The sequence below is a fragment of the Sciurus vulgaris genome (assembly GCF_902686455.1).
Source record: "Sciurus vulgaris genome assembly, chromosome: Y".
In the NCBI taxonomy this organism is placed as follows: Eukaryota; Metazoa; Chordata; class Mammalia; order Rodentia; family Sciuridae; genus Sciurus; species Sciurus vulgaris.
The window spans coordinates 1,355,880-1,368,246 of record NC_136481.1 but is presented as its reverse complement, the minus strand read 5'-3'; the positions used below and the strand labels follow the sequence as shown (position 1 = coordinate 1,368,246).

General features: G+C 34.4%; 1 protein-coding gene across 2 annotated transcripts in view; it reads left to right on the top strand.

Moving 5' to 3' along the window:
• The first annotated feature begins 7,086 nt into the window (after nt 1-7,086).
• Nucleotides 7,087-12,367, top strand: part of LOC306652046 (lysine-specific demethylase 5D) — a 44,969-nt gene continuing 39,688 nt past the window's right edge. For both annotated transcript variants that reach the window (XM_079125109.1, XM_079125108.1), the window contains exons 1-5: nt 7,087-7,610; nt 8,737-8,814; nt 9,652-9,774; nt 10,011-10,181; nt 10,620-10,751. In XM_079125109.1, coding sequence (XP_078981235.1) covers nt 7,461-7,610; nt 8,737-8,814; nt 9,652-9,774; nt 10,011-10,181; nt 10,620-10,751 — 654 coding nt within the window. In that variant the 5' untranslated portion in view covers nt 7,087-7,460. The remainder of the gene's footprint in view (nt 7,611-8,736; nt 8,815-9,651; nt 9,775-10,010; nt 10,182-10,619; nt 10,752-12,367) is intronic.

The window sequence follows — 12,367 nt, the reverse complement described above, 5'->3', positions numbered from 1 at the left end:
ACTATGACTCTGTAGTATAGTTTAAGTTCTGATATTGTGATGATTCCTGCTTTATTTTTCTCAAAAAGGACTGCCTTGGTTATTCTGGGTCTCTCAATTTCCAAATGAATTTTATAATGTCTTTTTTGTTTCTATGAAGAATTTCATTGGGATTTTAATAAAAATTGCGTTAAATCTGTTTAACACTTTTGGTGTGTTATAGACAAAGACACCAAATACGTTCGTTGAAGAAAAGATCTCTTACAGTTTCAAATAGCCTGCCTTCAAGCTTAATAGCACTTTCTTTTGTTTGAAAGTACCTCTTATGTTACTGATGCCTTCTATCATGTTGTAAATTTTATTTAATGTACTTTTAAGCTAAATAATTTGGATTTTTAACTGTTCATGCTCTGTAAAATTTCTTGGAATATTGAATCATTGCCTTATGTTTTCTTGAAGGTCACTCAATTTCCTTAAAACAACTATTTTTATTTCTTCATCCAAGAGTTTATAGTTGCGTTTTGGCATGTTTGAAATAAATCACTGGGTCAGTCTTAAAGCAGGACATGGAAATATATTTGCCTGCAGGTCAAAAGTGCAGTAAGCAAGTTTCCTCTGTAACCTTTGACCCTTTGTAGAAGGTAAGGTATATTTTTAAAGCAAAAAATGAAAGCTACCAGTAAGTCAAAACCATAGCAAAGTAGAACAAGGGTCAGAATAACTCAAGTTAGGGTACACCGCACAAGAATACATTGCACAAGAATAAAAGAAACGTTATTCAGCCACTATGCCTTGCCAAACAGCATGTACTAAGAAAGATGTGGGTTGCAGAGGTGGGGTTTTCTCGTGGGAGAAGCATTCCTTTTTGAAAAGGAGTCTCAGGATAAAATGGAGTTTGTCTGGTGAGGGCCCATATATCCTGCGAAAGCACCCAGAAGTCACTCCAGATGCAGGAACTCTCACAAGAGATTTTATTAAGTGAACAGGCAGTGTGTCTGCAGGCAGCATGTGTGTGTGTGTGTGTGTGTGTGTGTGTGTGAGAGAGAGAGAGAGAGAGAGAGAGAGAGAGAGAGAGAGAGAGAGAGAACGACAGAAAGAATGGTGGTGGAGCTGTTCTTAAGTAGTCTGATTTTGCAGGCTAATAATAACAGACCAATGACTGCTGAGAATGTTCACAGGCTGAAGAATGGACCAATAGCTGGCTAGGATGTTCACAGACTGACAATCTGGGTTGTAAAATGTTGTGCGGTAGAGACAGAATACTGGCAGCAAGCTGAGCCAATATCCTGGACCATAACAGTTGACATCAATTTTTCATTTATTGAGGTAATACTTCCTAGAAATTTCCTGAACTTCGTTGGCATAAAGATATATGCCATCTGCACATTGAAGAATTGGGTGTTAATTTTAATCTTCATAATTCAGATTTGTTTTTCCTTGTCCTTCCAGAAATTCCAAGCTAATTACTCATTTTCTCTGAAACTGTGAACATTTCAACTATTACAATGCTGCAGGTTTGCCCCGGGACTGTGGTTAGTGCCATGTCACTATTTCAGCACTAGAGGGCAACCGGGACCCAAGTTTGTCCCAGATCCACATGTAATGTGTTGTTCAGAATAAAACAAAACGGAAAAACAAGTTTTTTTTTTTTTTTTTTTTCAACATATTTAGACATCTGGGAAATTAAAAGAAAAACTTCATTGGTATTTTATCCCACCATGTAGAGTTGAATATTTTCTTCACAATGCATACACAAATTAACTCAAAATGTATGAAAGGCTTTAATGTAAATATTAAACCTATAAGATTCCTGGAAGAGTTCTTTATATATTGTGAATATTAATCTTCTATTGGAGGAGTAGCGGAGGATATGGACAATAGGCCTCATCCAACTTCCCTTACTTTTCCCATACCTGCCCTCCTGCCCTGCCCTAAATGAGTCCTCCCACTAAAACTCCTCCCCTGACCTGGCCCTGGCTCCTCCCTATAAAACCCAGCCCCTCTTGGTGACTCATCTTCATTTTCCCCTCAAAAATGTGCCCATTCACTACTGAATTGCTGGTTCATTGAGGTCTGCCTCTATTTTCTTTTCCTTTTTATATTCTGTTTCATGTGCTTTCAGTAGCTGGCGAAGATTATCTACAATTCTGCAGGCTCTCTCTTCACATTGTTGATTTTTTTACTGTGCAGCCTGTTTAAAATCTAATGACATTCTATTTACCAATTCTTGGTTTTATTTGTTGAGCAGTAAAAGGTCAAGAAGTTTTTACCTACACCTATATGTTGGAGTTTTACCACTGTGTTTTCTTCTAGCAGTTGCACAGTTTCGGGACTATGTAAGTCTTTGATCCACTTTGATTTCTGTGAAGATGACTCATAAGCCTCTAGCTTCAATGTTCTGCACATGACTCTCATTTTTTCCAGCATCATTTGTTAAAATAATGAGTCATTTCTCCAATGTGTGCTTTTGATACTTTTGTCAGGGATCAAATAACGTATCTGCAAGGATTATCTGTATGTCTTCTATTTGGTTCCACAGGTCTTCATGACTGATCTTTTTTAAGTGCCAAGCTATTTTTGTTATTGTTGTTCTGTAGTATAATTTGAAATGTAGTATTTTGATGTCTCTAACATTACTCCTTTTGCTCAGAAATGCTTTGGTTATTCTGCTTGTTTTCTGATATGATTTTGAGGACTACTCTTCCTAGTACTTTTAAGAATATGCCATTGGTATTGGCGTTTTCACGACAACAGCATTAAATCTGCTAATAAGTTTTTATGATGTGGTCATTTTAACAGTATTAGTTCTATCTATACCTGAACATAGTTCTTCTTGTTTCTTCTACTTCTTTGTTCACTGTTCTATTATTTTTATTGTAAAGTCCCCTAGATATTCTATTGTATTTATTTGTTTATTGAAATGTGGTGGATGGAGCTGTTTTTTTGATTTATTTAATTTGTTACTGGTAAATGGAAAAGTTATTAGTTTATGTTAATTTTAAAAATGTTTATTTTTATCTTTACAGACTGCATTTCGATTCATTGTACACAAATGGAATACAACTTTTCATTTCTATGGTTCTACACAAAGTAGATTCATACCACTCCTTTAATCAGACATGTACATAGGGTAAAGATGTCTGTCTCATTCCACCATCTTTTCTTCCCCTGAGTTCCCCCCACCTCATTTCCCTCTACCCAACCCAAAGTTCCTCCATTATGTTAATTTTTTTGTTGATAATTCTCTGAATTTGTTCACCACCAAAATAAAACAAAAAAAAAACAGATTACCCAGTTAATAAATGGGCAAATGAACTAAATTTACATTTCTCAAAATAAGAAATTCAAATACAATTCAAATTTAAAAAAAAAAAAAAAAACAGAAATGTTCAATACCTTTAGCCATCAGGGAAATGCAAACCAAAACTACAATGAACTTTCATCTTACTCCCACATCAGTAACAAACATCAAGAATACAAGAAATGATAAATGCTGGCAAGGAAGGATGAAAAGAAACACTTGTACAATTAGTAAAACTAATAGTACAACACTGTGGAAGTTCCCCCAAAAGACTTGAAATGGAAACATCACATGACTACACTATACCATTCCATAGTATTTTCCCCAAAGAATTTAACTGAGTATACTACAGTGATACATATTTTTTTGATAGTAAGAAAATTCACAATAGCCAAGCAATAGAACCAGTCTGTGTCTCTCAACAGATGAGAGGATTTTAAAAAATGTGGTATACAAACCCAGTACCATTTTACTTAAACATAAAATAAAACAAAATTATGTCATTTGCCAGTAAATGTATGGAACTGCAGAGCATCATAAGCAAAATAAGTATGATTCAAAAAGTCAAAAATTGTATGTTCTCCCTCAAATATAAAAGCCAGAGAGAAAAAAATGTTTAAAGAAAGACATTACGAAAATAGAAATAACAATAGAATTGAGGAATGGAAGAAGAGGAGATCCTGAGAGGTACTAGGATATGATCATATTATATTATATGTATATATGAATATATTGCTTGAATTCCACTATTACCTATAATCATATCAATAGAAATAAGAATCCTAGAAGACACTACAGGAATAAATCTTTGTGAAGTTAGGATAGAAAAATTCTTTTTAGACATATCACTAAAATAAGAATTGACAAAAGGAAAATAAATTGAATATTATCAAAATAAAAACTATTAAATTTCAAAGGTCTTATTCAGAAAGGGAAAACACAACATGCTGAGTTGGAGTGAGTTGTTTTCAAATCATATATATGATTAGAGATTTAAGTTAAGAATATTTTTAAAAACAGCTGGGACTAGACAACAATCAAAACATTAAAGAATGGGCCAAGAACTTCAAAAGACATTTTTATAAAGAAGATGAATAGAGGGCCAATGCGCACATGCCATGATGTTCAATATCATTGGTAACTCAGGAAATGCAAAGTAAAATTCATAATGAGATACCACAGACTATTATGATGGCCATTATGGCAAATTAGATGCCAGTGTAAGGAAGATGTGAAGAAACTGGAACTATTGTCTACTCTTAAGTTTTAAAGTGATGTAGTTACTTTGGAGAACTCTGAGAGTTTTTCAAATGTTTATCTCTATGACTCAGCAATTCTACTTGGAGTCCTGTAACCACAAAAATATTGCAAATATGTATACATGATCATAAAAACCTGAATACAAATACTAGTTGGAACAATTTTCTCAACAGCTAAAAGTAGAAACAATGAACATATCCATCAATTGGTGTATGACTAAGCAAAAATTGATATATCTTTATAATGAAATTTTATTTGAAAAAATAATCAAAATTCTGATTTGTGCACCTCAATTGCACAAATGTCAATGTCTAAAAACTGGTTAATGATGAATTATATTATATATTATATTATATATTTCACAATGATAACAAAAAAATTAAGTTCTTATAAATGCAACATGGATAATCTGAAGCACTAAACTAAAGAAGACAGAAAGAAAAGGAACCAGGTACAGATTGTATGATTCCATTTTAGCTTAATATCCAAAATATTCAGTTCCAAAGTGACAAAAAAGTAGATAGCGATTCAGGGATGGAGAATATCTATTAACCAGTTCAGATTTTGTTATAGTTGTTTGTTTTACTTATTTATTTTTTATTTTTGCAGGGGATATTAGTATCCTAGCCCATGGTAATTGATTTTATGAAAAAGACAAAAAAAAAAAAAAAAAAAAAAAAAAAGATAAAACTGGTAAAAAAAGAGAAAGCTGAGAAATGTAAGCTTTAAAACAATTTATGTTGAGCATGGTGGCACACACGTAAAATCCCAGCAACTCAGTAGGCTGAGACAGAAGGTTGCAAGTTCAAGACCAGCTTCAGTATCTTAACAATACTCTGTTTCAAAAAGAAAAAAGAAAAAAGAAAAAAAAAAAAAAAAACTGGGAACGTTAATTCAGTGGCTAAGTGCCTAAGGGTCCAGTTTCCAGCACCACAAGGAAAGAAATGTCAAGAGTAGTGTAAAACGAAATTCTATTAAAGTTAAATCAAACCAGCAAATCTAAAAGCAAAGATTTTCCCTGTATTATCTTCAAAATGAGACCCACAAGTTCATTTTCAAACTATTTTAAAAGAAACAGATTCTTCATAATGTTTCCACCTTATTCAAAAATATATAAGATAGGAAAACAATGCAAAATGTGTAGAAAAGTAAAATAACCTTTGAATGTGTCACTTAGGTCCTGGGGTCCATCTCCAGCACAACAGCAACAACAACAACAAAAAGAAGAGGAACAAGAAAGGAAGATATAAAACTGATTCTAATAAATATCAGCAAGCCACTGTATTTCACCTACCTCTTTTAAAAGAAATTTAAAATATTCTTAAAAAAAAATTCCAGGCAGCAAAGTGTAATACCTTTTTTCAACACATTTTATACAAGTTTAAGCACTTTTTTCCTCTAAGTACAATGATAATATGTACAAGGCAGGTGTAAAGTGAAACAAAGTACATGAAAATAAATCATTACACCAGGATTGTAAAATCTTTAAAAAAAAGAAAAAAATACGGATCATTGTGATTCCGTACATTAAACACCCAATGAAGAAAAAAACAAAGGACAAGGTGTAGTTTAAGTACACTTCTAAAAAGAAATGTTTCATTTCCCATTCTCATCAAGCAGTTCTCTGTTTTCCTCTTAAGTGTAATACGTCTGTGAGGAATGAAATCAGAGAGTTTATTTTATTCCATCGTTTGGCATTTCGTACCCTATATTTGCTATCTGTTCAAGCTCTGTGGATGAACTGTTCGCTCTTGGGGTGGGGAAAGGCAACCAGTGTTTGGGCTTGTTTGTTATTAACACACAAACTGGATTTTTGGAATGTTGTCTAGTCCCAACTGGTTTTAAAAATATTCTTAAGGTAAATCTCTTGATCATATATATGATTTGAAAACAACTCACTCCAATTCAGCATGTTGTGTTTTCCCTTTCTGAATAAGGCCTTTGAAATTTAATATTTTTTATTTTGATATCCAGTTTATTTTCCTTCTGTCAATTGTTATTTTAGTGATATGTCTAAGAAGAATTTTTTTATCCTACTTGTGTGGTACTTTAAAATGATACCTTAAAAAGGGCTGTTATTGCCTGTTCTCATACAGCCTTCTTTTTAAAGCATGTTCTTCTGTAGATTTTACACGTTTCAGTAACACATTTTATACAAGTTTAAGCACTTTTTTCCTGTAAATACAATGATAATATGTACAAGGCAGTTGTAAAGTGAAACAAAGTATATGAAAATAAATCATTACACCAGGATTGTAAAATGGTAGTAACGCGTTTTCTTCACAAAAGCCAATTTTAAGGAGCCTGAAATACAGTCTTAAGAGACAGTTAGTAAGGACTTTCGTAAACACATTAAGTTCCTTGGAGCGTGCATCCGCAAAAGAACAGAAACAATATCACTGTATCTTTTCATCGTTCGGCAAAACTGGAGTAGTGTGTGACAAATTCTCTGCCCAACTGCGCTTGCTCGTGATTCTCTTTCTACTGCGCAGGCGTGACGTGCGCAGTACTTCCATTTAAAAAAAAAAAAAAGATCCGTCGATTGTATTTAAAGTCTCTTAGGTTCTGCAGGGAAAATATTTAATTTGGTCGTTCGAACCGAGGGTATGACTGTCTTTCCGTGGTGAACTCGGTCCTTCGTTTTCATCTTTTACTTATCATGCAAAACAACTGTCAGGTTTAGGGATAACGCGTAAAGAATAGATCCGCGGAGTGACACTACACTAGCAAACGAAAAGCTCAGGGTCAAGATGGTGGCTGCAAAACAGAGCCATGAGGTTTAGTAAACAACTACAGAGATTAAACTAATTCTGGAATTTGGAAGCAAGTAAAGTTCCTCCGAGCCGCGGTGTTAGCTGGAAGTTCCATGCATCGCTGAAAAGACTGAATTTAATTTTACATCTTAGCATTCAGGTTGGAGATGGAGCCGATGTCGGAGGACTTCCTACCGCCGCCAGAGTGCCCGGTCTTCGAACCCAGCTGGGCAGAATTTCGAGACCCTCTTGGCTACATAGCTAAAATCAGGCCCATCGCGGAGAAGTCAGGCATTTGCAAGATACGCCCACCTGCGGTAAGTCGCCAGACCATAACTTGGAATGGAGTAAACGCTTTGATTTGCCTGAGGCTTCCTTTAACCTAACAAGGCCTTAGCTTTGGGAACACAGAGTCCTGATAGTTTGACTCCTTCTGGCTTATTTCTCATCATACTATCAAGTCATGGGCGTCAGGAAACTTATCCGAATAACATGGCCACATTCTTTGTGGTTATTAAGATTTGACTCGGAATGTTTCTGCACTAAGCCATTGATATATTCACCCATTTATGAGCCGGAAATATTAGCTATGTTTGTGCTTACAGTGAAGAAGTTTAACGTACTCAGAAGGACTTCATTTATAACAGAAACAGCCAATAAGATAGAAATTTGTATTGTTATTGGCCACTTGGCCTGGAATATATTTTTACTTTTCCTTAAATTTGGAGTGTGTGAAAACCACAACAACAACAAAAAGGCAGAGGGCCTCGGGAGAGGTCTCCCCTGTTAATTTCATATGCGAAACTATTAATTGAAACTGGCAGGAATTTGGTTTAATTAAAAATATAAAATGCAAACAGATGAATCAGGGTTATGATACTAAACAACGTAATAACTACAATAATTGTCAGCCTTATGAACAGCACACTGCTCTTAAGGTTTCAGTCTGTCCACACATTTGTTTTTTTCTGTTTAGATGTTTATGTATTTCTTAGTATTGGTGATTGTAACAGTTACATACAAATTTTCCACAGTACTGGGGATAGAAAGAAATAATGGATTAGGTTTGAAACTAAAACAGTTTTTACAACTTAGGTTCATTTTAATTCTTAAGGCGTTATGTTTATTCATCAGTGCCCTCCACACACCCCTTTAAAGTTGGCTTCTAGGTCCAGGTTGTGGAGAGTTTTTTTGTTTTTTTATTCTGTTGATTCTTTTTGAGTGTTGAGAAGGAGACACATCAAGAAGAGCATGGGATTAATAGGGTTTTTTTTGTGTGTGTGTGTGTGGTTGCTTTTTTTTTTTTTTAACTTCGTTTCTAAGAAGCAATCATTGAAGGCCTTTGAAAATACACCACCAGGAAGGTGAAAACAAATAATTATAGTTCTTACACTCTTCCTTCTCTATTGTGCTGTCATTGTCTATTTTTATTACTCCTTCCAGGACTGGCAACCTCCTTTTGCAGTAGAAGTTGATAACTTTAGATTTACTCCTCGAATCCAGAGGCTGAATGAACTGGAGGTAAGATTGTGAAGTTCACTTTTATAGAGAACCTAAGTTCTAATCTTGGCTAATAGTTTTATAATAATATAGTTAAAAAGCTGGCATTGAAATCGTATACCTTTAATTTTAACTACAGCTTCGTTCTCAGAATATTTATCTTTGAGGAATCTTTTCAGAATGTATTTTTATTCTTTGTAAATGGTAGGAATATGAGGAAGGCCTTAAATTTCTGGAAATGATTCATGTATTCTGGAATAGAATGGTCTTAGAGCTATCATTTCTTTTCCCCATAACAACCTTTCATATCATTTTGAATTTCCTTAAGGCAGAAAAAGGGTCTTTAAGAGGTCTTGAATAAAATAGGCTGTCAGAAGCAAGGATTGCGTCTTCAAGTAGTCAAGCAAGTGTTTATATTCAGATTAGTATTAAATATAGAAAGCAAATAGTTTGACATTTTATTTTACCGCTATTATTTTCAGTAGCATCAATGACTAGAAGCTCATTTCACTTAAAAGAAAGTAATAATTCAGAAAATGAATTTTGACAAACAAATTTGACATAGAATAGAAAAATATTTTAGTCTTTCTGATTGCTTTATATGTAGACTTTAGTTGACTAACTGAAGGAAAACATTAAGTAGAGCCTAAAAAGTCTTGATCTAGCCATCTTGAAGCCCAAGAATAATTCTTATTTCCTCTTGAAGACCCAGCTTATTTGAGCTTTTTGTGGATGCTCATGGGAAGGTAGGTAGTAAAGAACTATAGGTACTATAAGGATACTGCTTCTTCATCTGGTTTACACTGGACCGAAAGTCAGGCTAAAGAATATGACCTCACAGGGCCTTCTCTTCCTCAGGCTCAGACAAGAGTGAAACTGAACTATTTGGATCAAATTGCAAAGTTCTGGGAAATCCAAGGCTCTTCATTAAAGATTCCCAATGTTGAGCGGAAGATCTTGGATCTCTACAGTCTTAGTAAGGTAAGAGTAGTTGATAGGCAAAGAAGATAGCTAAGTGGCCTTCCATAGAGGGTGCTTGGTGGTAGAAAATTGTATCATTGTGGTAGGAAAGAACCTGATAACATTCTTAATTTATTTGGGTCCTAAAATGGTTGGCATTGGCGCATTCCCCAGATTTCAGGCCTTAGGACTGTATTTCTTTTTAAAGGTCTCTCCAGTGTGTTTACAGCTTTTCATGGCCCTTTTTATTTTTTCAGATTGTGATGGAGGAGGGTGGCTATGAAGCCATTTGCAAGGACCGGCGGTGGGCCCGAGTTGCCCAGCGTCTTAACTACCCACCAGGAAAAAATATTGGCTCTCTACTACGATCTCACTATGAACGAATTATTTACCCCTATGAAATGTTTCAGTCTGGAGCCAACCTTGTGGTGAGGACCTTAGATGGTTTGGGGCCTAATATAATTTTATTCTTTTTGTTGTTTGGGCTTTTCTCCTGCATTGTGAAATTTGAAGTCTGTAGGTAGAGTCAGAAGGTACAAGAATTGGCCCTGGGCAATCTATTTACAGTAGAGAGTACTTACACTTACCCTATTACCACAGCAGGTCCCTGGTTTTTAAGACCTTTAATGAATCAGACTGGTGCATAAGACTTAAGATCAGAACTGCATAGTCCAAGGACCATGTTTCTTTTCATTCTGCTTTTCAGTTTTTTCATAAAGTCCCTAGGAGAATTATCAGAATATGCACTGTATTTAAAGAGCATGAGGAGTAGAGTTATTTGAATTATAATATTTTTTAGGCTTGCGGTTATTGGCTATTTGTAAGTGTGACTCAATTCCTGACCCAGGCTTTTTCTTGTCCATCAGTGTAATACATGCCCATTTGACAGTGAGGAAAAAGACAAGGAATACAAACCCCACAGCATCCCCCTTAGACAGTCTGTCCAGCCTTCAAAGTTCAGCAGCTATAGTCGGCGGGCAAAAAGACTACAACCTGAAGTGAGTGTCTGTTTTCCTTCTTATAAGTAGACAAAAGTGGATCTGAAACTTGATCTTGGTAAAGATTCATTTTTTATTATATTTTTTCCTCCTGTTTTTAATATGAAACTGGTTCAGTATGAAGTTGGTTGGAAGTGAATTGCATTTATTTTGGTCATGATTATTACTTAGTTATTTTTTTCAGTTATACTATTTCACATTTTAAAAGCAAAAATAAACTCAATACACTTAATTTTTTGAAACAGCAGGACTTGTAAAGTATATTGTACAATTTGTTTTTTAAAACGATTGTTTTTTTCTGTGATCTTTTATATGATGGCTAGGAAACTTATGCAAGGAAGGACACAGGAGAGGTTCAAGGAAAGTTTATTATACTGATAGGTTCTTAAGAATGAGTCACTACCTACTATAACAATCGAAAATATGAACAGTATAGTCTTGTAACTTTTCATCTAGTTAAGCCAGTTTTGAATATTCTACATAAAATGTTTTTCTAAATATTTTTTTATTTCTCTAATGTAAGTTACAATGAAATAAATTAGATTGAAATTGTATATTTTTAGTTTTGTGGTTTTATTTTGTATGTCTGGTACTAGTGCTTGAACTCTGGGCCTTGTGCATTCTAGGCAAGGACTCCACAAATTGAGGTTTTTGTTTTGTTTTGTTTTGTTTTGTTCTGTTTGGTTCTTTGTACCAGGGACTGAATCCAGGGGCACTTGATCACTGGGCCACATCCCCAACCCTTTTTTATATTTATTTTAGAGATAGGGCTGAGTTGCTTAGGTCCTCACTAAATTGCTGAGGCTGGATTTGAACTCATAGTTCTCCTTCCTCAGCCGCCTCAGCCTTTGAGATTTTAGGCATGCATGACTGCATCTAGCTTCAGACTTTTTAAAATTTATCTTAAAGTGGGTCTTGCAAAGTTTCCCTTGCTAGCTTGGCATTTGTGATTTTCCTGCTTTGTTCTGTGTAACTGGAATTACAGACTTGTATCTAAATAATATTAAATTTTGCAATTTTTAAATATAAGTATATAGTACAAAAAAATGAGAATTTTTAATTGAAATTCAACTGGATTCTATATTAATGCTTTATTTCTTTACAAAATAAATTGGGAAAAAGAAAAGAAAGACTAGTAGTGTGTGATAACTTGAAAACAAGTAAAGTCTGAAATTTCCAGTCTAGTATACAAAATTTTTCAAGATCAGTCAGATTTAGACGTCTTTTCTCTTGGAATACATTGTCCATTTTATTGGAAATTGTAATTAAAATTCTTGATCTAATACTATTCCATGGTATCAGTCACATTTTCTTTATCCATTTATCTGTTAATAAGCCTTTGACTCCTTAAAAGCATCAGGTATCTTAGCTAGTGTGAATAGTGCTGCAGTAAACATGGGCTTACAAATATCTTTGGTATATTGATGTATTTCCCTTGGATATGTACGTCATAGTGATGAAGCTGGATAATGTGATAGTTTATTTTTAGCTTTTGAGGAAACTCCAGACTTTTCTTCATGATGATTATACCAGTATACACTCCCTTTAAACAAATGAGTTTCTTTTCCTCCACATGCTTGCCGGCATTTATTCTTTTATTTATTTATTTTTTGTTT